This window comes from Pygocentrus nattereri, chromosome 10 (assembly GCF_015220715.1).
Source record: "Pygocentrus nattereri isolate fPygNat1 chromosome 10, fPygNat1.pri, whole genome shotgun sequence".
Lineage (NCBI taxonomy): Eukaryota > Metazoa > Chordata > Actinopteri > Characiformes > Serrasalmidae > Pygocentrus > Pygocentrus nattereri.
In genome coordinates, this window is record NC_051220.1 from 10,605,001 (window position 1) to 10,630,938 (window position 25,938).

At 39.5% G+C, this 25,938-nt stretch overlaps 1 protein-coding gene across 7 annotated transcripts in view; it reads left to right on the forward strand.

The window, feature by feature from the left end:
• rps6ka1 (ribosomal protein S6 kinase a, polypeptide 1) overlaps positions 1 to 25,938 on the forward strand; it is a 108,955-nt gene that overhangs the window by 64,786 nt on the left and 18,231 nt on the right. The window contains exons 1-7 of one of the 7 annotated variants that reach the window (XM_017716760.2): positions 2,771 to 2,861; positions 7,905 to 7,958; positions 15,591 to 15,707; positions 17,504 to 17,585; positions 23,103 to 23,183; positions 25,160 to 25,239; positions 25,782 to 25,888. In XM_017716760.2, coding sequence (XP_017572249.1) covers positions 2,820 to 2,861; positions 7,905 to 7,958; positions 15,591 to 15,707; positions 17,504 to 17,585; positions 23,103 to 23,183; positions 25,160 to 25,239; positions 25,782 to 25,888 — 563 coding nt within the window. In that variant the 5' untranslated portion in view covers positions 2,771 to 2,819. Of the gene's footprint in view, positions 1 to 2,770; positions 2,862 to 3,058; positions 3,086 to 7,901; positions 7,959 to 10,014; positions 10,392 to 15,590; positions 15,708 to 17,503; positions 17,586 to 23,102; positions 23,184 to 25,159; positions 25,240 to 25,781; positions 25,889 to 25,938 lie in introns of those variants that run through there. The other 6 variants (XM_017716761.2, XM_017716757.2, XM_017716758.2 and 3 more) reach the window with 6 other exon arrangements.

Here is a 25,938-nt window from a genome sequence, read left to right on the forward strand (position 1 = left end):
AATTTTATGTTGACCAAAGCACAAGCGAATAGTTAATTGAATCTTTTTTTTAATAATAGATTCTGATTGTGTTATGAGTTACAGGGCTGCTCGATTACGGCAAAAACCATGATCATGATTTCAACAGCACATTTCTTGTTTTATCTTGGTTATCTTGTTTTCATAAGAAGCCAAAATCATATTTGAATATAAAATTTAGCTTTAAAAAGTATTTCAGGTGGTTGTAAAGGCTTTGAGTGGTTGCTATGATATTCCAGGTGGTTGCTAGTAGGGTTATAAGAAAGTATCAACACGCTTGAATATTACTATATTATATTTTGTGATACTGTATCGATTCTCACAAACACAGTATTGATTTTTAATGAATGGTTTACATGCACAGATTCATGGCAAACAGACTGTGGTTCATTTTGTGTAGTGTTCAAATTCCAGCCACTAGAGAGCGGTGTTGTAGTGTTATCTTCAGCCATTTGATTTTTTAATTTACTCTAATTTTATGCATGTTGTGGTGTGATTTTTATACAATGACAGTTTTCCTAAAAAAAGATTGAAAAAAATTGCAGTATGTCGTACTTACAGTATCAGAGTATATCACAATCTATTGAATCCTAACCATGTATTCTGATTCATATTGTATTGCCAGGTTCTTGCCAATACACAGCCGTAGTTGCTGGGGTGCTGTTAGGTAATTGCTTGGGTGTTGCTAGGTGGTTGCTATGGCATCCCAGGTGGTTGCCAGGACATTGTGAGGTGGTTTCTGTGGTTCACCTTATTGCAACTAAGGAGTTGCTAATGGACTTGTGTAAGCATGATGTAAGTTGGGCCCACGCAATTTATTCCTATGGGAAACAAAAATGTCATTTAATTATGGTTTTATGGAAATCGTACATTTAAAAAGCTGTATACAAGCACAGCATTCTTGCAGGAAAAATCTGGCAGAAAAATAATAACAATAATTATAAGAAGAAGAATATGCCACAATCACTGATGATATAAGTTGGAAAACAATAGTGTTGCAAACATTGCTTTGCCCTGCAAAAGCACTAATTCATCTCCCAGCTCTTATGTATGATACATTACTGCTGCAGATGTGCATTGCAGTGGTGTGAGAGCAACTGCTGGATGTGCACATAGGGGTGTTAGATGTGTTAGAGGTGTTAGAAGGTGAGATGTGAGATCAGGGCCTTTCAGCTATAATGTGTTATAATGAAGCTGAAGAGCGCCTTGGCTCTCCGTGATGAGATGATTGTCCTCCAGCTGCTGCTTAGCAACCCAAACAGTGGCTCTGTAGAGGAGATTGGGTGTGGATTACCGATCGTTTTAGCACTGTGGGAGGGTGTGGTCAGCATTTTTAACTGATCTTGGGCTTTAGACTAAAATCCTTTTGCTTTGCTTGACTCCGTTCCTTAATTATGCTTATCTTATTAAAAGAAATTACTGATCATTCCATTTAATCACTACCAATTTAATCATAATTACCAAATGTTTCAGTAGTGACTGTTTTTGTAGTGTCAATTTTAGCCCAAATTATGAAAAAATACAGTATTATTTTGTGACATGCCTTAGTTTTAAAAAGATAATAACAATCCTTGTAAATATCTATGCTTTTTTTTACTGTGGGAGGGCAGTTTGAACTAATTTGGTTACATATTTGCCATTTTATTTCCGCTTTTGAATGAATTTAATAATGCTGATCGTGCTTCAAAGGTTTTAACTTCCATTATGGGAAAGAGAACTGAGAGAAGTAGAGGACTAATTTCATTTTAATCAGCTTGATTTAGAATATTAAATGTTAAAAGTTGTCAAATTAGAGCACAATATAGCTATGTTATGGTTTCTTACAGGCATCTAAAGCTGAATAACGGCGCACCTCCGCTACAAAAATTGAAAACACCTATGTTTTTATATGGATAGCATACATACTTTTTTAATGATGCTAATCCAGATAGTTGTAGTCCCAAAATGCACATGAAAAATATTGGATATTAATATTGGCACAGAATTCTTGTGTCGTGCACCACTGTTTTAGATATTTATCATTTTTAACAGAAAGACCGTAAAAATATTATACTGCATAATTAAGCAATTAAGATGTAAACAGAGTCGTTCAGAGTCGTGCTTTGTTGTGAAATGGTCCGTTCTATAGCGTCAGAATGGCTCACAGTGGTGGTGATAGGAGCCAGACGTCCCCCTCTGAAGCCCCCTCACAGAAAGTTATTCCATGAAATGGTTATGAATTCATTGCCTGATGACTGATACATTGTTCCTAATAGTTTTGGGAAGATTTTGGCCTAATACCCCATTCATGGTGGAAGGATATATAACATGCAGGGTGTTGTGAGGCAAAATAGTCCCAAAACATATTATTTCATGTTTTCCACGGTTTTCCCATCATTAACATTCCATATGAACTCCGAAGACACGCGTGGGTGCTTTTGGATAGTAAATAAAATGTCCATATTTGTGTTGTAGTCATGGTGACTCCTGGTTCCCATCACCACCACTGTAAAGAAAAGAGTCTCAGTAAAATTTGTAAAAAAACTTTGATGGGGTTCCTCTTCCACTCTTACACCCATCAGCTTGAAGGTTTGTATTTATTTATTTATTTGTTTGTTTCGTGTGTTCGTTCTACTTCGCTGTGGTCATGAGTGGTGGTTTCCTTAGAAACCTCTAAACTCTGAAATTTCCGCCTTTCTCTCTTCCTCTGTCTCTCGCTCAGAGAGAGAGAGAGAGAGAGAGAGAGAAAAAAGAGGAAATGCAAAATGAATGTAAATGGTTAACTGTGCCTGTGAGTGTCAGTCTCTGGTGAGTGTTCGGACATGTGGAGGCACATCTTCCGCACCAAGTGGCGCACATATGAGGCAAGTTTGCTCTATCCATCCATCCTTCAGAGCGGAGACAGAGAGTTAGAGAGGGAGATGCAGAGAGTTAGAGAGAGAGAGACAGAGAGTTAGAAAGAAGAGCAGGATTGGAGAGAGAGGGAAGCGAGGAGTGAAAGGAGGAGAGATAGAGAGAGCGTTTCCTCATCTGCCAGTTCAGACGGCGTTTCAGACCACAGAGGGGAGAATGTATGATGTGTGAAAAAGTAAGAGACCCCTTTCATTTATTTTATTTTCAGCCTAAGTGACTGTTAAGTACAAGTTCCTCGTTTTTCAGCAGCAGGAAAACATATTTAATAAAAACAAAACTAAATCTGATATCAGCTGTTTTGACCGTTCATTGAGTCACACTCTACCTTTATTCCAGCTTCCATTCTCTTCAAGAGACTCACTTTCAGTTTTTCACCTGCAAAGTTCAGTCTTAGAAGCTGGTTGATTATTTTCTGAAGTAATCAAACACATTCAGTGATGTCGTGAGCTGGACTCTGGGGTGGTCAGTCCAGTGTTCAGCTTCTTTGTCTGATGCTTCTCCTTTTCTCAGCGAGGTTCTTCTGGACAGCTACACATCCTTTCAGACCCATAGCGCTGAGTTGTCTTCTCACAGTGGAAGGATGGACAGAAACACCTGTGGATGTTTTCAGATCTGAAGCAGCTTGATTTTTCTCCTTCCTCCCAAAGATGAAAGCTTTAAGTACTGTTTATCTGATGGGGGCAGTTTTGGTGTCTCCCAGGCGTCCAGGTCTTGTTAGGAGCCCCATTTTCTGTGTAGCTTTTAACCAATCAGTTTGAGTGGATTCTCTGATCTCTAATCTCCTCATATCTCCATTGTGATGCTCTTGATAGAGAAATGTGAGGCTGCTAAAGTGAACTTGGGCAGTTATTTGTGTGAAAGTTCAAAGTTTGTGTTTAGGATTTTGTTCATTTTAGATCATGGTGAGTCCTACTGTGTCTGAAATCAGTTGGTATCTCTTTAATGAAGGTCAGGATGTGGTTTGAGCTGCTTCAGGGAAGTTTTGTGGATGAATTAGCAGAAAACATTTGGGTGACTGTTGACTTTTGGTGTTTGTTAGCAATGTTGGCCTAGTAGCTCCAGCTCTAAACTAAAGAAACAAAATTTGGACATTGGACGTGTCTTGGCTGGAGGATTAATGAGTGGACAAATTGTACAAATTAGATTTAAACCATTCATTTAAAGTAGGCAGAGACCTATCTTACACTAAACAAAATCCTAAGCAGGAGTGCACACACCCCACCAATGGTGGTGCAGGACAGCAAAGTAAAAGTGAATGTCCACTTACTGTTTATCTCAGAGCTGCTTTATTCATTCATGTGCAATTGCAACCTTTTAATAAGCCTAATGGTCAGTGTAAACAAAAGAGAGCCATTATTTGCATATCATAGGATAAATAAATAAAATTCATGTCCACTCCAAAAGCTCACTTATTCACGTATATCCATCTTTATAAAAACGGATAGTTCCAGTCCTAAAGTCTGATTGGCTGAGACAGATTCAAAGCTGTCGTAAAATCCACGATAAACGCACAGCTATGACCGCCTCACAACAACGGAACTCCCTTGTGCTGTTAATGCATTAATCTTTGACTCTCATGCTGCTCACACTGACCACTGAGTATATTGATGAAGTAAGAACCTGTTTTTTGTGTAAACTGAGTGGCTGGCACCTTATGCTCTTAACTAGAGCCAGGCTGGTCAGTTGGCTAACAGGCAAAAAGAGCCAACAGTCTATACAAGTCCATCATTAATCACAGACTTGAATTAAAGTACTTATGGTATAAATCACTGCAAAATTATGCTGCAGGATCCAGTATTCCTACATAGTGCACTAGGGAGCAGGCATCCATTTGAGATTCAGCCCCAGCATGAGAAGAGGGGCTTGGCTAGATTGGTACTAAATAAGACTCGCGGTGGTAATTTGGTGACTAAATGTGCTTACAGAGTGAAAGTGTTTGCATTAAACAGCGCTGTGTTATTAAAAAGAAAAAAATAATAACGTAATGACCACAATATACAGCCATGGGTGACCGAATGTTCTCCTAAGCAATAAGCCACTTGAGGTTGTTTTTAAACTCCCTTCCCAGCGATCAAACTGCCTCTTGTGGCTTATTGCTTTTATATAACTTTTCAACAAGTCTGATAAAGATCTTAAACAGCAAAACATTGCAATTATACACAAATGAATAATAGAACTTTGAGATAAACAGTGAGAGGATGGTCATTTTGACCCTTTCCACCTCTTAGCCCAAATGTAAAGGACATGTATGATGTTTTTGTAATGTGGGTTGTACTTTGGACCCCCATAAGTGGATGGATCTGATTTTGCGAGCGCATCATGTGAGGCCTAAACATCGAGCCAGACCTTCTTTTTGAGTCTGTGGGTGACATTTATATGCAAAGACGTACGCCATGGTGTGGAAAACGTCCGACTCGACACCTCTGACGTTCAAATGATTGTTTCAGGCTTTACAGGCCGATTCACAGCTGTGACCACTCACTATATTACAGCCTGTGTTTATCCTACTAACGCAGTAACACTACTTCATTCACTTTTCATAGTGCTGCTTTAAACCCCACCAATAAGCATGGTGCTAAATCATCTCAAACTGTGTGGAGGTGTTCAGTAGTCTAATAGACTTGATTACGCGGTGTATGACTCTGTATGACTCACTGTTATCTACATACATGGCCTGAAGTACGTTACTCATGCAGGGTTGTGGTGTAAGCAGCAGGATTTCAGTGTCCGTGTCTCTTGTAGCTGAAGCGGTGTTGAAATAGCAGAAGGAAGGCAGGAAATGCATCTTGGGAAATCTTTGTTTGGCCACACCTCCCTCTTCTGCTGGCCGTGATGAAGCCAAACTGAGCATGTGTGTGCGGCAGTGTGCAGCTTTGCAGAGTAATCGGCTCAGGAAATGAGAAAATGTTGACGCTTCCGTCTTTCGTTCACATAGTTTGGCAAAAATGGGAAATTAGGAGTGACGTAACGATGGTCAGTGTACCTCGATGGGGGGACCACTTAAACTTTAAAGCCTTCACTTAAACTTTAAAGCCTCCCCACTTCAGTTTGCCATTCTTATAGCTTCAGATCTTACATGCTAGTTTCACAGTTAATACTGAATTGTAGGTACAGAATAATTCATAGTAATTACTGAATCATTTATAGTAGATACTGAATAATTCATATTATAAAACGCATACAGTCCTGAAATCTGATTGGCTGAGCTGGATTCAAAAGCCTTTGTAAGATACGCAATATATACACATCTCTGGCCACTTCACAAAAATCCTTTTGCTGTTAATGGAATAATCTTTGACTCTCATGCTGCTCACATGGACCAATGGATGAAGTAAGAACCCATGTATTGTTTAAACTGAGAGGCTGGCAACTAATGATCTTAACTAGAGCTAGGCTAAAAGATAGCTAACATGCTAAAGAACTCCATCATTAATATCACAGGCTGGAATGAAAGCACTCGCAGTATGATTCACTGTAAAATGACGGTGTGAGCGTCTGAAAATGTCACTTGAATGTCTTACGTGTTTCAGATATTTGTGTTTCGGTCAGAAGTCTCGTCCCAGGTTGAATCTCAAACGGCTCTGTACTCCCTAAATGGGGTGCTAACTATGAAAGTTATGGAATTCTAGCCTCTACAGCCAAACGGTGCATCATTTATCGAGTGTGGAATTGTCTGAATCCCAAATGGCTATTTCTTAGCTGTATTTTGCACTGTGGGGCTGCAGGATCCAGTATTTAAATTCCAACATGTGTATGTAGGGATCACGGAGCCATTTGAGATTCAGTCCCAGCATGAGAAGAGACTCACGGTGGTAATTTGATGAGCAAAAAGTACTTATAAAGTGAAGGTATTCGCATTAAACAGCGCTGTTATCATTTATTCATTAATATAAAACAAGAGTTATAAAGTTCGTTAAATGACTGCAATGTACAGAGATGGTCAACCAAACTTTCTTCTCTGCCTTCAGCAGCCAGTGGTTGCTTGGCAACGATGCCACATGCTAAAGTAACTACATTCCTCGGCGGAATACTTGTTTATGTCGATTAATATTAGTAATAAATTATTTACTAAAAATTGTGTGTTTTAATCATAATCTATGTCGACCACCATTTTCTAAAAGTGGTATATTTTGAGCCAAACTCAAAATATAATAGTGTTTACTGCTGGTTTTTGGCTGGTCAGAGTCCAGATTTAAACCCTATAGGAAACATTTGGTCTCACTAAAGTCAAACTAGCTCAGCAGTGTTTTTTCAGCTGTTTGAAGTCGTCAGTGCTGACTCTTCTTTTTGTAGAAGACTGTCTGCAAATTTACACACAAAACTTCAACATTTAAAGAAATTAGAGTGAAAATCTCTCCCATTATTAAGTTACTTTATTTATTTTTAAATGATTTGTTGTTAAGAGCGTTATATTTTGCCATTCTGTGCCCATATTTTGCCCAGCAGTGTAGACCTAATAATTCATAGTTGGTACTGAATAATTCATATTGCTGAGTGAATAACTCATAGTAGTTACTGAATAATTCAAAGTAGATACAGAATTTTTTTTGTAGTGCTGCCATAATGGAGCACAGCTGTGAACAAAAAGTGCTTTGGAGCACAGCCACAGTAAGTTGTAATGGAGGTTGGTCTGTGAAAGTGACTGTAATGGGTTAAACTAATGCGCCTGAGTTTAAATACATACATACATACATACATACATACATACATACATACATAAATAAATGTGGCTTTATGAACAGAAGCAATTTGGAACACAGCCATGAGTTTGACAGGAATGGAACTCTGTGCACTTAAGCAATTTGGGATGCAGCCATGATGATGTAAAGTGAGAGTGCTCTGAACACAAGGGATTTATTTGGGATACAGCCATAGTACGTCTGAAAATGTAAGGTGTTTGGAACACAGCCAAGATAATTTAAATGAAGGCTGCCTTTGTAGCATGAGTGATCTGGAACAGAGCCATTATGAGTCTCTCCTCCTGCCCCTAGCAGAAGCGGTCAGAGATCACGTGGGTGGAGAAGGACTTCTCCAGCATTATCAGACAGGTAAGAGCAAACCTGGAGTGCCCAGCTTAGCGCTTGGACTGGATTCTGGCTCCCTTCTACTGCAAACTGCTGAAAATGAACTGGCCTGCTTTGCTGAAGTCACACCTAAGTCTAAAGTCCTGCAGTGAAGTCACACCTGTGATATTTTCTCACTTGAGGAGCATGTGGGCGCCCTCCGGTGGCCAGGCTTGTGCGTGCTTGCTGTAAGACTCTGTGCTTCTGCTGGTGGTCTGTGCACTGTGAGTGTATTTATTTATTTAACTTTTTAAATTTGTGGGGGTTTTTTTTTGTGTGTTTTTTTTTTTAAAGATATTTTGAGTGAGTGCTTATACATTGGACACAGACTGAGAGGGGAAGTAGGGAAGGAGAAGGGAGAAAAGCTATATGGGAGAGGTGGTGGATTCTGCAGATTGAAGCAATTTGGGACACATCCAAGAGTTTAAAATGAGTGAGGCTTTACAAACAGAAGCAATTTGAAAGACAGCCATAATGTGTTTAATGAGGAAGGGGCGACTATATAAACAGAAGCTATTTAGAACACAGCCATGATGAGTTTAAAAATGAAGGCAGTTTTATGGTCACAAGGGATTTGGAACACAGCCATAATGAGTTTAAAAAACAAAGACGACTTTGGACCTAGCAGTAATGAGTATAATGAGGAAATTACTTTAAAAACAGGAGTGTTTTGGAACGCAGCCATGATGCATTTAATGAGGAAGGTGACTTAAAAAACAGAAGTGATTTGGAAGACAGCCATAATGAATTTAAAATGAAGGCAGCTTTATGGTCACAGGCAATTTGGAACACAGCCACAATGAGTTTTAGAAAAACAACAACAAACAAAGGTGGTTTGTAACAAAGCCATAATTAGTGCAACAACAGAGGAGACTTTATGAATAGAAGTGATTTGGAACACAACCATAGTGAGTTTACCCATCAAACCTTATACTTGAAATGATTGTCCATCTTGAAATACACTAAAATATTTTATATGAATAATAAAAAAAAAAGTAATAAGAAAATAGTTTTGAGAATGAGGAAAAAGTGTGGGTCCATATATGTGCCTTCAGAGTCTAAGGGGTTCCAAATGAAGGTGACTATGAACAGAAGTGATTTGGAATACAGCCATAATGGGTTAAGCCCTTGAACCACATACCCAAAATGATAAAAGATTAGATATGAATAACAAAGTAGTATTAAACATTTATTAGTCCATATTTTATATACATAATTCAATAACAACAATAATAACAACATTTATGTAGTTTTGAGTAGAGGGGATAAAAGTGTGGGTCTGTTTTTGACAAGGTGTCAGAAATGAAGAGGCTTTATGAACAGAAGCAATTTGGAACACAGCCATAACGAGTTTTTAAAAAGATGGTATTATGAACAGAACCAGTTTGGAACACAGCCATAATGAGTTAAAAAAAAAAACGAAGACGGCTTTGTGAACAGAAGCGATTTGTAACACAGCCATAATGAGTTAGCGATAAAGGCGGCTTTGTGAACAGAAATGATTTGGAACACAGCTATTGTTAACCCCTTGAACCATATGCCTAAAATAATCATTCCTCTTAAAATATGGTAAAAGTCAAAGGTCAAAAATGAAGCCGACTTTATGAACAGAAGTGATTTGGAACACAGCCATAATCAGTGAAACAGCAAAGGTGACCACATGGACACAAGCGATTTGGAACACAGCCATAATGAAACGTGAAAGCACCTTATTAGTCCTTGTTTCTTTCTTTATCACCCTCTCCTCTTTTTTATTTTGTCTCTGTCTCAATCTCTTCCTTGTCTTTCATTTTGCTACCTCTTTTTCTGTCTCACTCATTTTCTGTCTCTCACTATTTTTCTTTCTCACCTTTCTTCTTGTTTATCTCTCTGTCTCTCCTTTCCTGTCTTTTTATCTGTTTCTCTTTCTGTTTATTTCTCTTTATTTTCTCTCTCTCTCTCTCTCTCTCTCTCTCTCTCTCTCTCTCTCTCTCAGCCTCTTCCTTCCTGTCTCAGTTCATGTCAGTAAGCACACCCTCTCTCTCTCACTCTGACTCTCTGACTTTCACTGTATGGTAGTTTTGAGTTGTTGTAAATTTAAGAAGCGTTTTTTTTTCTTCTTCTTCACTCGTTCCTTTTTACGCATAACAGAACATGCAGAACTCTGTTAGTTCAGCTTCAGCTCACAACAGATAGAGGAGGAGATGATGATGATGGTGAGATGCCCAGACTAGCAAAGAGATGGATGGAGAGAAGGAGAGAAGGAAGTTTAAAGTGAGGCAGCTGTTGACTCTCTACTCTCTGTTCCGACGACCTCACAGTAAAGCTTTAGGTAACAGCGCTAATACCACTAATGTTCATCCACGAGTGGAAACCAACAGTACTAAAAACTCTACAGCCTCCAGCACAGCTTCAGCACCAGAACCGGGGCCGTGGACGGTCAGTACGCGCACACGCGCACACACACCCAGACTTTGCTCTGTGGAGCTTTAGTTAAGCAATGAATGTAAATATATAATTACATAATTTACTGAAAACTTTACTAAATAACATATGGAGCTGCACAGCTTTAGCACTTCCTGGCTAAGACACTGCTAGATGGTTGTTATGGTTTTTCAGAGTGTTGCTAGTTGGATCCTATGGATTCTGGTTGGTTGGGTGTTTTGTTGGGTGGTTGGTATGGTATATCAGGAGGTTTGCTAGACAGTTGATTTAGTACAGTATCTGACCAGAAGTATGTGGACACCTGACCATCACATCTATACGAGCTTGCTGGACATTCCAATCTAAAACTATAAGCATTAATATGAAGTTGCCCCCCTTGGCGGCTATAACAGCCTCCACTCTTCTAGGAAGCTTTCTACAAGATTTTAAAGCGTGTCTGTTGGAATTTGCGGCCATTTATTCAAAAGAGTGTTTGTAAGGTCAGACACTGATGTTCTGGCTCAATATAGAGATTCCAGTTCATCCCAAAGGTGTTCACTGGGGTTGAGGTCAGGGCCCTGTGCAGGCCACTGGAGTTCCTCCATACCCATCTGGTCAAATCATGTCTTTATGAAGCTCGCTTTGTGCACAGGGACTCAGACATGCTGGAACAGGAAAGGCTCTTCCCCAAACTGCTGCCAAATAATGGTGTAAAATGTCTTTGTGTGCTGTAGCATTAACATCACCCTTCACTGGATCTAAGGGGCCCAAACACTGAAAAACAGCTTCAGATCATTATCCCACCTCCACCAAACTTTACTGTTGACAGTATGCATTCTGGTAGATGCTGTTCTCCTGGCATCCACCAAACCCAGATTCATCCATCAGACTGCCAGATAGTGAAGCGTGATTCACTTTCAACACGTTCCCACTGCTCCAGAGTCCAGTGGCAGCCTGCTTTACACCGTTTAAAGACACTGAGGTCTTCTGTGCGAACCATTCGACTGCCAGTGTTTGTCTTTAAAGACTGGATCGCATCTGTGCTTGATTTTATCCACGTTAGCAACAAGTGAGGCTGAAACACGTTAACTCAGTAATTATCAGGAGTGTCTGCATACTTTTGGCCATATAGTGTATCTTGGGGGCATGCTGCTGTGTTGGTAGGTATTGCAAGGTGGCTGCTGTGGTATACCAGGTAGTTGCTAGGTTGTTATTAGGTGGTAGCTATAGTATTTCATGGGGTTGCTGTGGTGTCTTTGGAGGTTGGTTGGCAATTATAGTATTGCAAATACTTCAGTGTTTATACAGTTTCTAACATAAAAAAACATAAATATGGCATGTTTGTGCAAATTATGAGCACAGATTTGAGTGTGCGGATGCTGTTTCACCTTTAGATTTTATCTTTTAACTTCAGCACCTCAGCCAAGTCTGATACCGATGAATGATGTGTTTTTCTCCTTGATTTGCGAATTGTACTGCACAGCTTCTGTTTATTTGCTGAAAATAAGTGAAGACGTTTAATGCGCTTTTGCACAGGCCTGATTTCTGCAGTATGTTAATTCTACAAATACGTAATAACTGTGTACTAAAATGTGCGGATGTGTGTCTCTCTGTAGAAGATGTGTTCACTTACTTACTCTCAGAAAATCACAACATGGAATTTGACCAGTGGCGCCCAAACTTTTGCATATGACTATACGTTATTTCCTGGTGCTGATGTAGCAGAAAAAGAAAGCATAACTGCCACGATTCAGCCGTGGGAACCTTCTGGAGATTGAGGAGGTAGAAAGCATCTGTGAACTGATTAGAAGAGGCTTAATGGGTTTATCATTTTTCTAGGTCTGCTAGAAATCTGACCCTTATCAGTGTGAAATCCATCATCAGACGTCATTTGAGCTGTAATGTAACAGAGTAGTGGACTGGAGCCGGTCAGCAGTGTTGGTGGAGTGTCAGTCCTGGGTAATGAGGTTGGGGAGAGAGGCGCGATCTGAAGATATGAAAGAGCTTGTGGGTGTTTGCTGTCTTTAAAAGGTGTTGAACTTTGCGCTGATCTTCACTGTGTTTGAAAAGTTTTCTTTGAAAAGTTGAGTAGGTTGTCATAAGTAGTGTCAGCAGTGACTGTGTTATTAATATTCCTGCATTATTTGTTGAGTTTTTGCTTTTAATCAAGCAGGAGACCATGAGTGCTGTTTTTATTTCTGCTTTTATTTATGGCTTTACTTGCACTTTTAATTATGGCTTTGTTTACACTATAGTTTGTGCTTTTAACAATGTTTTATGACCTATCTATACCTTTTTATGCTTGTAGTTATGCTTTTGTTTATAGTTCATGCTTCTGTTCATAGTTTATGTCTATACTTTTAACATACTTTCTGCCTTTGTTGATGCTTTAAGTCTTTATTTATGCTTTTGTTTACACCTATGATAATAGTTTATGCCTTTATTTATACTCATACTTTATAGTTTATACCTTTTGTTTGTGATTTATGCATTTATTTATGCCTTTTTTCTGCTTTATGCCTTTTCTGTACCTTTACACTGTATGTTTTTCACATGTTTCTGTAATGGAGAACTTCTGAACTGGACGAGTGAAGTTGTTGTGCTTTGTTTTGACGCTTTGAGAGCGTGTGGTTTAAAAGTGATATCAGTGTCAGCGATACGGCGTAAAGAGAAACAACATGGTCAGTTTCTCAAATGTCTTTTGTGCTTTACTGAACCACCAACACATGCTGTCCTACTGTGACGCTCACTTATAGGTTTCCACACAAAGTCCAGCGTTACAGATTTCCATAAAAGTGCACGTAATTAGGAAGGACAGTAGACTGACCACTGCAGTGGGTCACCGTTTTTTTGGAACAGTCATCAACCAGTCCACACAGTGGAGGAAGTGGTTGATGGTGGAGCTCAGATGCTGATGCTTTGTAAAGCAGCAACACTTTATCAGCTGTATCTGCTGCCCACAACCCTAAACCCTCACACTAACTCAATACCCAGAACTCACTGAAACTGATTACTGCTGGCTGATACTGATAAATTTGTTATCATTGTTTTCCGTATTTATGATGTATGACGTGCTGCTGTGCTCTGCTAAAAGACACTTGTACTCTTCTGTTATGTTCTTCTTCTCTCAACCCTGCCAGAAAACTAGCAAAACCAGCATATGCTGTCTTTTGGATGCTGGTATGCTGGTCAATTAGCATGAACCAATATAGACTTAGACCGGCAAAGACTAGCTTAGACCAAGATAAACCAGTAGACCAGCATAAACCAGTAAAGACTAGTTTAGGCCAGAATTATCCTTTTCTTGTGGTAAGAAGAGCTGGTGGCATAGTAGCTAAGCTAATGGTAACCAGTTCCTCTCTTGTAGTTAGTGGTGCTATTTAATATTTAGCTGTTGTTGCTTTGTTGGTATGACATTTATTGGACATTTATCAATTGAAAATTGTGCACTGCTTTTATTATGAGGACCATGTAAACAAACTTTTTAAACGGCCATCGTCCACCATTAGCTGAGAAGTGTTGTGTGTCTGATACACTCGTACCAGCACCACACATTCCTCGATGTCCGTGTCACCGCTGTGCTGAAAATGGACCACCACATGCACAATAGCTGGACAACAGCTGCCCTGTGGCCAGAAACTGGTCTGAAATAGCCTGGAGCAGTAGACGCTGCTGGTGGGAATGGATATGTAAATGCCCCTCTGCAGTGTGGTGTATTTTGAGCTGTGAGTTGACGCTGTGGTTTTTAAAGCGGGTGAAGTGGGTGTGTTTCCCGTAATCGTGCTGAGGTGGAGTTCCTCTGCTGGTTCCTGTGTACAATGGCTTTACATGTTAATTCTGTTTGGTTAAAAAAAAATACTGTCAAAAACTGAGAATACAGTGATCTTTATTCGGTATTGGACACTAAATGAGTTAAATGTGACCAATTTTGCTCCCTTTATAATGAAAAATGCAGCAGATTAGTGTCTACAAGTATTGACTATATGCACAATATGTTCAGGAAAACATATTGTACTGTATTGTGACATAATTCATCATGATAACAGTATATATTGTCATATTGTCCAGCCCTGTACCAGGTTCACGGTTTTCACTCATATCATTTTAATCTCCTCTCCTTGTGCAATATAGCAGCATTTAGAAGCAGATAAACAGCTTGCAGTGAGAGCTAATCATGCTCTAAAGTACAGCCTCCACACGGGGGGGTTAGTTTAACACACTGTTACAACTAAGATTTCCAAAGAAAACAATCTCAAACAAACAATAAATTCTTCATAAAATATCATTCATTTTTGAACATTTTTATGCTCAGATTCATGAAAACATACCACAGGTTTACAAAGGTATACATACACATATAAAGGGTCTATTATACAGTATATTTATATCACAATACTTACATTTAGAGCCAGTTATTCATTCAACCTAATGAGAAACTGTAGAACAAACTTTAGATACAAACAAAGTTTATATCATTTATGTATGTATATGTACAATGTATATCACATTTAGAGGCAGTTATTCATTCATTAATTTCTGAATCTTTCTGAAAATTGCTCTGTATAGCACCAAAAATAGTTCTGGTATTGTTATGATATCAGATTGTAACCGTAGAAGAATGCTTTTTGGTGCTATGTAGAATCATATACAGTATATTTCTCATCAGTCTCAGGAACCGATTCACCATGCAAAGAACAATCTGAGCACAAAATGGTTCTATATAGCTTTCATGGTTCTAAATGGAACCATTGTTTTTACTTAAAAAAAACCCTTGAAGAACCTTCCTTTTTAGTGTGTAGGTATTGTGATGTAATCTGTGTCTGTTCTATAGTTTCTCAGTAGGTTTAGCATTCATCAGCTCCTCCTGCCTGCTTATCTCAAAACACACGTCTTGAAAAGGTTTTCTAGGTTGATACGATGTGCAGATTTAAGTGAATTGCTGAATTAAGGCAGTTAACACTGATAAGTTGATGGAAGTGATATTGTGTTTCTGTGGAAACACTGTGGTGCTGTATAAATGTTTCTGGTCAGCTATGAAAGAGTGTGAGAATGTTATTGTGCTATTAAAGCCACTAAAGTGTTAGATGTGATGAAATGTGTTTATAGTGGTAATGAACGGACCCTCCTTTTCCGAGAGTTTTGGCCACATGTTGAAGAGCTCACAGATGTCCTGTTTGATGTAATGTTCTTCCTCCTTTCTGTTTCCTGATGCAGGACGATGATGTCATCAAGGAAATCAACATCACGAATGTGGTTAAGGAGGGGGCAGAGAAAGCAGACCCGTCCCAGTTCGAGCTGCTCAAGGTTTTGGGCCAGGGATCTTTCGGCAAGGTGAGCACAGGCGAAGTAATCATGATCCCAGTCATGAACTTACACACTGAAACTTACATGCAACTTGCTTGAAACCTACATGACACTGAATTTTACTAGAGGTGCACTAATGAAACACCACTCATTTGTCACAACAGTTGCAAATGTCTCAAATTTGTGGAACAAGCCAATTGGAGGCCAAGGCTGTACGTTTTTCTTTTTGTCAGAACGGCAAAGAAATATACGTGTTCTGAAGCTAACATGTCTGTAACCAGCTAACTTAACTAGCCAGCTAATGCTAACAGCTATTTAAACATTCATTTTTTAAAGTTTCATAAACAGAATAGATTTAAAAATCAAATATGTAGTAAAGAACCTTAGATAGATATATAAATAAACAGGTGTATACAGCAAAGAACAGCAGTGATATCTGAAAAGAATAAATGTTTATGAAGGCTATTAAAACGCTGCAAATTTATACAGAATGAGAGCGGTGCACCATAAATATGAGTGTGGCATCCGACCCCCTGGGCCCTGATGATGACAGCCACGAGAGCTGCTATTATGCAGTGAGGCTGCCTCACTATACCTCACATTCGACCCAGGCGGCCGAGCTGCCAGCTTGGGGTTGTAATGAGCGGCGGAGCTTGGGACTCGCTCCTTATTCTGGTGCACCAGCGTCTTTGTGCTCCTCCTCCTGCCGTCACTCTCATGGCTCGCGTCTACCGGGGGAGCTCGGGCTTTGCGCTCCGCCCCCTCCACACTCGTGGCTCTCTCTCATCCTCACTGAGGTTCGTCAGCGCTGGGTGTTTGGTCCCCGCCTTCCTGCCGGCTCTCGCAGCCATCATCGTCGGGGCCCGGGGGGTGGGTGCATGCCACATTGAGCTGTTAACTTGGAGTAATGAAACGTGTCGTGTGCAGGTTTAGTTGTTATTGAATTGCTGTTTGTAACTCAAGTTGCACAGAAATAATGTTGCAGGCAACTTGCAACATGCAATCATGTAAAGCTGGCCTTTTACTTTTGGACATTGAGCTGACATAATTTAACGCTTATGCTAGCTTCAATCCACAGGCCAACTAGCATCATTCCGCTGGTTAACTAATGTCACTCCACAGGTCAGCTACCAGCATTCCGCTTGTTAGTTAGCATCATTCCACAGGTCAGCTAACAGCATTCCACAGGTCAGCTAACAACATTCCACAGGTCTAACAGCATTCCACAGGTCAGCTAACAACATTCTGCTTGTTAGTTAGCATCATTCCACAGGTCAGCTAATAACTTTCTACAGGTGAACTAGCATCATTCCACACAATATACTAGCTAGCAACATACCACATGTTAGCTACCATAATTCTGCAGGTTATCTTGCATCATTCCATAAATTAGCTAGGATAATTCTGCTGGTTAGCCAGCAGCATTCCACAGGTTAGCTAACATTCTGCAGGTTATCTAGCATAATTGCATGTATTAGTTTCCATAATTCCTCTGGCTGGCTAGCATCATTCACTGTCTGTCAGTCTTCCTGCTGTGGTTTATAATCGGAGTCCATGGCAGTTAAATTTTCATAGATGGATTCAGCTCATTGCACATAACCATGCTACAGACAGATGTCACTTGCATGCACAGTTAACACACACTGAGACATGCAACCTGTTACATTTGACAGTGATCATCTGTTCCAAGCACAAACTCTGACAAAACTGAAGTTGGACTTTGTTAAAGTTTTAATTTTGGGCGTTATTATTATTTCTTTTCATTATTTTTAATTCATTGCTTTAAAAATGAAAATTCTGTTGTATGTGTTGTTGTTGTGTAGGTATTTCTGGTGAGGAAGATCACACCCCCAGACAGTAACCAGCTCTATGCTATGAAGGTGCTCAGGAAGGCCACACTGAAAGGTACACACACACACACACACACACACACACACACAGAATGTACAGTGCGTCACTGCACTGATCTGAAAGTGGTGATTCCGATTCAACTGCATTGATTTGAATTGTTATGATTAAGTCTAATTTTTTTAGCAATATCCAATGAAGTGCTGTTATGACCCAGTCTATGGTCAGGCAATAACAGAGAATGAGAGTGGGCTCTCTGGCTGGTCTGGATAGGTGCTCTTCAAGGTCAAGCCAGAGGGGAAAAAGCAGTAAACACCTCTCAAGATGATGGCTTGGCGACCTCTTATACCTCAGTGCGCCCTCGTGTGGCCAGTCATAGACCTGCACATCATAGAAAAACAAAGGGAAAACACAGAAAATGGCCACAGACAAGTAACTACGAGCTGGGGTTGGTACAATGTGTGCTCATCATGTGGTACATGTATACTGAAACATACATACTGAAGCACACACACACACACACACACACACACACACACACACACACACACACACACACACACACTGAAACTGTGTTACTGATTTTGTCAGTAATTCCGTTCAGCGCTCCAAAAGCGTCTCACTGGTGCCATGTTAAACGCTGTGTTAAACACTGCTCACTGTTTCCAGGACGGCGTATGATGTAAGAAATCAGAGTGTGCTTTTTACCCGGCCCCATAATAAACAGATAATGGCAGAAATACGATAATAATCAAATTATTAAGTGGATGTAAACAAACATACTGGCACACATACACAGATGTAGACACATATATACTAAAACAGGTGTTTTCAACCTAAAGGGGAAACGGACCACCAGAAGCACCCACTAGTGGTCTGCAGGTCTGTACTCGGGTGGAGGCAGTAGTTTGTAAAGGGCCAGTAACGGCATTTTAAGTCATAAAACCATAAATAGAAAACGATTAATTTAGTCCTAACGATTAAAAATCGAAGAATGAAATGTTTCCAGTTATAACCAGTAAACATGGCAGTTGCAAGCTAATTCAGCATCATCAGCTCAGTCATCAGCTCGATGCAGACAGTTCAGTGCCGGTGGGAACACAGTCTACGATGAAATGGAATTCATCAGTAGAGCCTACGTTCTTCTATTATCATGTCAGTGCTGTACTGTCAGTATAATTCACCTGTTTGAATGTCTGACTCTTTGCAGATTCTCATTTGCTCTCATGTCGGTCCTGCAGCTTGAGCTGCAACTGATAAAAGCTACAGATGAGCCTTCAAATAATATGGACAGTCAGTGGTCAGTAGCTGTGTTCCAAAGCCTAGGCTGCCTTTCTTGGCCGCTGTGTCAGAGCAGGCTTTTCCAAAGTGAAGGACCCTTTATACCCAGCCTGGAAATGCAGGACGCAACTGATGTATCTGTCCAGGCCTTCGGTTACCCACAGTTCTCTGTGCACGAACAATGCAAATAAAAAAAAAAAATAGCATCACGAAAATGGCAGAAAACAAAGCCATTGGAGCAGAGCTTGTTTTAAAATGTAAGTTGTTCACGTTCTTGACTTCATCTTCATTACCTTATAAAATATAAAACGAATGATTAAAGCGTTCACCAAATATTGTACATCGTCCATATATCGTGCTTTATTTCTAAGTATTTATATATACAGTATATAGTTTATCATACTACATAAGAATATCTCAATGCAACGGGCTCCCTCGGAAATTTTGCACCACAATTGCAAGAGGCGGGACCTTTCTGTGGACGTCACCATGCCGCCTCATTAGGACTGTTCCTTTAGTGTGACCAATAGGCCACTAAGGAGGAATTTTCATAGCAAAGTCCTACCGCAACCTACACTAGCTCGGCTGCAGCCTAGGCTTTGGAACGTGCCTTGTGTTTGATTACTGGTCGAGCATCAGCGACTTGAGGTGTTAATCCAGAAGACGCTAATCCAGAAGTTCACAAGTGAGGTTTATTTTAAATGAGGAGCTAAAACCCTCAAAATGAAAGAGACTCCAGACGAAACAGTGTCTACAAGAGTAATAAAGTAAACAGTAATAAACAGTAATACAAGAGTATTTATAGTGAAGACGTGATGGACCGCAGCATCAAATCACACTCCACAGCTGTGTCCCAATTCAGGGGCTGCATTCTTCGGCTCTATGCCAGATTTCCTATTTGCGTCACATCACCGCTGTTCCTCCCATTACTGTTACATCACTAAGCGATACTCCTGCCAAGTTCTTTTAAAGTTCTTTAAAACTTTGATTTTAGTTTTTTATTTGTTCATTTATTAGAGCTGGCGCATCACTGCCAGCATGTTAGCGTAAGTTCAGCTTCAGACCACGTTGGCTTTTTTTTTTTTACATTTGTATTGTTAGCTAATCGACACAGTTTAAACCTCATATTTACATTTAAAAGTGTCTCCTCAGTTGCCGTTCACTCCTCTGCTGATGCTGCCATGTTCTCAAATACTCGCCAACATGCAATTAACCTCAGGATATGTTGGCTGGTGAAGGATTCACCCGTTGGATTCTTTGTTGCCATGGAAAAGGACGACACATTTCTCAGCTGTATATGAAGGAGCCTTCAAAATGGGACAGCCTAGTCACGCCGCTGTGAGACAGTCGGCCTTCAAATGCAGTTAATGTCAGTTTTTCTGTGAGCTGCTGTGCTTTACAGTTATAAACAGTGGGCTTCATTGTGCAAAAGGTTGAAAAATACTGTACTAAAACTCACACACACTTTCAGTCTCTCAAACCCCCACCCATACACACATCCTTACACACCCACACCCACCCACACACACAGTTTCCCACGCTCACACACACACACCCTGTTTTTCTCTCTTTTTTTTTTCTTTCTCTCTATCTCTGTTGTTGTGGTGTCTCTCTATTTTTCTCTTTGCTTTCTCTTTCTCTCTTATCTCTCTCTTCTCTCTCTCTCCCTCTCTCCCTCTGTTTTTCTGTCTTTCCTTTTTCTCTCCCTCTTTCATCTTTCTCTATTCCTGTCTGTCCTGTGCTCTCTCTCTCTTGCTTCCCTCTCTCTCTCTCTCTCTCTCTCTCTCTCTCTCTTTCTCTCTGTCTCTCTCTTTCTCTCTCTCTCTCTCTCTCCCTCTCTCTCCCTCTCTCTCCTGTGAACTCTCTCTCTCTCTCTCTCTCTCTCTGTTTTTCTGTCTTTCCTTTTTCTCTCCCTCTTTCATCTTTCTCTATTCCTGTCTGTCCTGTGCTCTCTCTCTCTCTCTCTCTCTCTCTCTCTCCCTCTCTCTCTCTCTCCCTCTCCTGTGCACTCTCTCTCTCTCTCTCTCTCTCTCTCTCTCTCTCTCTCTCTCTCTCATTTCTCTCCTGCAGGTTGTTTACTCAGACAGCGCTATTGAGCGGTTACACAGCTGTGTATCTGTGTGGTTTCAGTCTCTTCAGTCGTCGTTTAGTTTCCTTCACAGAAACCTGTTTGTGGTTTTTAGCAGCAGCTTCACCTCCTTCTTCTACGCTCTTCTATCTGCGCTGCTTTTGTTCTTTTCGTGTTTATATGGTTTGTTTTGAGTTTCACTAAAATCGTAGGCCTCAGAAAGGACTGTTGTCTGTTTGTTTTGATGAGTGCTGAAACTAATTCCACATTCACACATTCAAGTTTCACTGCGCACAGTCGGAATTAAATGCACCACAAATTCAGCCACTAAAATGTTTTGGCACAGAATTTTTAAAAATGCACTTCTGAGTGGAAAAGTTTGGACAAAACAAGCAAAGTGTCTGGAAGATGATTTTATCTATAATACAGTATATTTTCTTTATTAACTGGTAGCTTTTTCAAGCTTAGTACATTTATTAAACATCATAAATGAAAACATAGTATAAAGGCCTAAATATATGTGGCAAATTATTAAATGCTTTCTTTTGGTTTTTGGTCAGGAGTTTCAGTTTAGAATTTTGAATGGTAATTTTGACTCTAGTGCTTCATTACATTTCTCTGTGCTTTAAGCCCAAATCCAGTTTTTATGCACAGAAAAAATTCACATCAGATTTTAAAAACAAACTCGCATATTAATGCCATCAGTATCAGATGGCCTGTAACACTCCATAACATCTGAGCCAGTTCATTTTATAAAGCTGGCCAATCAGAGCTGACCAATCAGAGCTACTCGAAGAATGAATTTCTTCTTACGTTATCAGGATGTTAAAAAAATATATATATGATTCATTTCCACTCTGTTAAATATCACAGTATATAGTCACTGATGGAGCAAAACCTGTTATCTCTATAAAAGTAGCTTTTTTAGGAGATGAACAAATGATCTTTAACATAAATTCATGTGACAAGGTTTTATTCCATGGTCATTTTGAACAATTACTATTGGTCATTTCATCATGAAATGTTCACATAGACCAGGGGTTGCAACCCAAATGTTAAGAGGAGCAACAAAAATCACACCACCTTGGGAGCCGCAAAATTTTATGGCCATATATGTCTCGGTATGTGCTGATGTCCTAGTATAGGCTAGAAAATATAATATAAATGAAAACGCAGACTTACTTTGCTCTGCTTTTACCTTTAGCTCAGCTAAAGCTGCTTTTTTCGCATCTCTGGCAGGAAACTTTTCCACATAAGTAGAACAGTTTCTTGTAAAATGTCTCTTAATGTTCATTTTTTTCCAGGCTGAAGTCGCTACTCATTCGCCAGCTTTTGGATCAAATTTTCTGGTTCCAACTTAAATGGTGCCTGAGGCTTCATGACTTTTTAGCATCTCAACAGGGCAGGAAAAGAGTTGCATGTTACCGACCCGAGATAGAGTGAAGGGGTAAATGGAATTAGTCTAAAATTACATGGGGAATTTTTTTTTTTTGCTACATTAAAAGTAAAGACAGGTTTTGCCTTTTTTCATTTAGCAGCAATAAAATCTCTGCTACATACAAACATAAATTGGGTAGATTAATTCAGCACTATCAGAAATAATTTAACATAAGATGCAAGAAAAGGGTCTGAAGATGTGCACAGTGGGGTAATAAAATAGTTAACCTTTTATAGATTACTGTACTGGCACACTTTCATTATTAACATTATTTTTATACATCAAATTGTCCAGCAATATGGTGATGCAGTATACTATTAGACAGCTTGAAATCTCTGGATTTGATTCCCGCAAATCGTTTTATGATGTTATTCACAGCAGTTACAATCATCTCATTTACAACAGAAGCACTGAGTGAGCAAACATCAGCAAATCAGTGTCCTCACCTACAAAATCTCACCACTCTCCCCAGAGACATCATAATTCAGAACATGTGGTCTGATAACACGGCAAGAGTCAGAGATCAGTTCAGGGAGGAAATAAACTCCTCCGTTATAGACTCGGTCACTCTGTGTCACTTATTCATACAGTTATTCTGACGTTGAGTGTTCCCTTTCAAATGACCAAGATCATGACTGTAGCCCAAAGCCTATGTTAACAGCGCCCCCTTTTGCTTTGATATGCTTTTTTGGGTCAGGCAGAAACGGGGCTACAGTTAAGGGTAACAGATTTTTGTTCATCTGCTTTTTGATTTTTTGCTTATTTTGCTGTTTCTTTGACCCACTAGTGAGAGATCGCGTCCGAACCAAGATGGAGCGGGACATCCTGGCAGAGGTCAACCACCCATTTGTGGTCAAACTCCACTACGGTCAGTAAGAGCATTGCTTTCTCCTCTCTTTCCTCATCCTTTTATCTCTTCAGTGGTGTTTACACACAGAACCCTTGACAAAAACAAAAGAAAAGGAAGCGTGCACTTAGCAGCTGATTAGTGGGAGAGAGCAAGAAGCAGTGTAATGTATGGTCTTCTGTAGATGCTTTACGTTGCTTGAAGTATAGATCTTTAGGTAACATTCAAATAAATATCTATTAAATGCAACTGAACTTGAAGTTGAGTGTTTAAGATTGTGTCAAATCTATTTCCTCAAGGCAAAACCTAAAACTCCTAAACCTAAGCCTAACCATAATGTTGTTGATAATCAACTGAACCAGAATCACCGAAATTTTGTTAATGATTTAAGTATCTGTAGACCAGGGCTCGACAACCTAAATGTAAAGAAATGTAAAGAAAAACCATTTCGTTCTTTCAACAAAAATGTAACCAACCTGGGAGCCACATTTTATGTCCGTTTACCATCTTGCCTGTAAATATGTCTCAGTATGTGCTGATGTGTTAGTGTAGACTAAAGAATATAATATAAATGAAAACGCAGACTTAATTGTTCTGCTTTAAACTTTAGCTCAGCTATTTACATTTACGGCATTTGGCAGACGCTCTTATCCAGAGCGACTTACAGTTTGATCATTTACACAGGTAGGCGAAGGTGGTGTTAGGAGTCTTGCCTAAGGACTCTTATTGGTATAGTGTAGGGTGCTTACCCAAGTGGGGATTGAACCCCAGTCTACAGCGTAGAAGGCAGAGGTGTTACCCACTACACTATCCCAACCACAGCTATAGCTGCTTTTCTCGCATCTCTGGCAGGAAACTATTCCTCAAAAGAAACTTCAACTTAGTCACTTTTTGGCATATGACAGTTTTTTGTTACAGACTAAATGTATCAGGAAGCCAACTGAGAGCTTATAAATGCAAACAAGTCCATTAGTTTCCAAATGATCAATCACCTCATATCTTTTTGTTAGCTACTGGCTTGGCAAGATTGTTGTCATTGCTATGGTGACCAGCAGTCTGCGTGCTGATCTTCAGGGTTCAACTTTGAATAATTAGTAGATATAGGCTACATTAACTCAAGCGTTTAAGACCATTTATTCCTAAAACTGTGTTAGGGCGATCAGCAGAGGTTTATTTTACGACAAAGGAGGATCCAGCTGCGGAGCCACAGCAGGGAAGCAGAGGAGCAGCATGTTGCCGATCCCTGCTGTAGATCATCTATAGGGGATCATACAAATAAAGTGTGACCTCGTTCTGTACGAGCAACCTACACGTCTCTGTTGTAAAATTAAAATGTTAAAATTAAAACAAAACTTTGTTTCCAGCATCTAAAGTTTCCGAACATTTCAGATTCATCAAATAAGTACAGATGTCACAACTCACCCCATAGGCAGGGTTAACTCAAGCAGTTTGAGGGACGAGTTGAAACAGCCATTCTGATGTCTGACACACTTATGGAAAACATAATTGTTTTATATAGTTCTGTGTTGTTTGTACCAAATGTTGGAATAAAGTCAGTGATCAAGGCTGTAAAATGCAAATTTCTTTTCTAAACCACAAAGGAAAATATCAGCAATAAAACTGAAATATACTTATAGTACATTTCTGATTAAATTATGATATGATTATATATATATATATATATATATATATATATATATATATATATATATATATATATATATATATATATTATATATCATAATTTCATATATATAAAAAATGCTTTATGAACTTCCAACTGACCAGTTTTGTATGCATATTAGGGGAGATAGAGTTCTCTGATTGGTTGCTTTTGGGGTCTTGGTTGTAACAGTGTGTTAAACTAACCCCCCTGTGTGTAGGCTGTACTTTAGCCTGACTAACTCTCACTGCGAGCTGTTTATCTGCTTCTGAATGTGGCAATATTACAGACACCAAGAGGGAGATTAAAATAAAATGTGTGTCTGTGTGATCAGCCTTTCAGACGGAGGGTAAACTGTATCTGATTCTGGACTTCCTGCGTGGAGGAGATCTCTTCACCAGGCTCTCAAAAGAGGTACTGCACCAAAACAGCAGCATGAAACCAGTGATGGGAACTGAAGGTTGCCAGAATATATACTCAACACTATTAGTATTATATACTGTATTATACATGCATCATGTATACCACATATATACCACAATACATTACATGTATACCACATATATACCACATTACATTACATGTATACCACATATATACCACATTACATTACATACTAATGCACAGTATATACACAGCACTTTACTAGTACATACTATATCAGCTAAACTGTATAGTAATATACAGTGAAAAATGTGGCTTATATTTACTATATAATGTCATAATTCATGTTACTATATACTAAAATATTATCAATACTGGACTATTATATACATTGTCATGCACTAAGATATGGTTTATGCTGGTATATACTTAGTAGTTTTATTCTGAAAATAACTTGCAGCTTCTCTGTTGGTTTTTAGAGTAAATGTTCTCACTGGTGTGTGTGTGTGTGTGTGTGTGTGTGTGTGTGTGTGTGTGCGTGCGTGCATGTGTGTGCGTGCGTGTGTTGCCAGGTGATGTTTACGGAGGAGGATGTGAAGTTTTACCTGGCTGAGCTAGCTCTGGGTCTGGATCACCTGCACAGCCTGGGCATCATCTACAGAGACCTCAAACCTGAGAAGTACTGAACTCATTCATTCATTCATTCATTCACTCACTCGCTCAGTCACT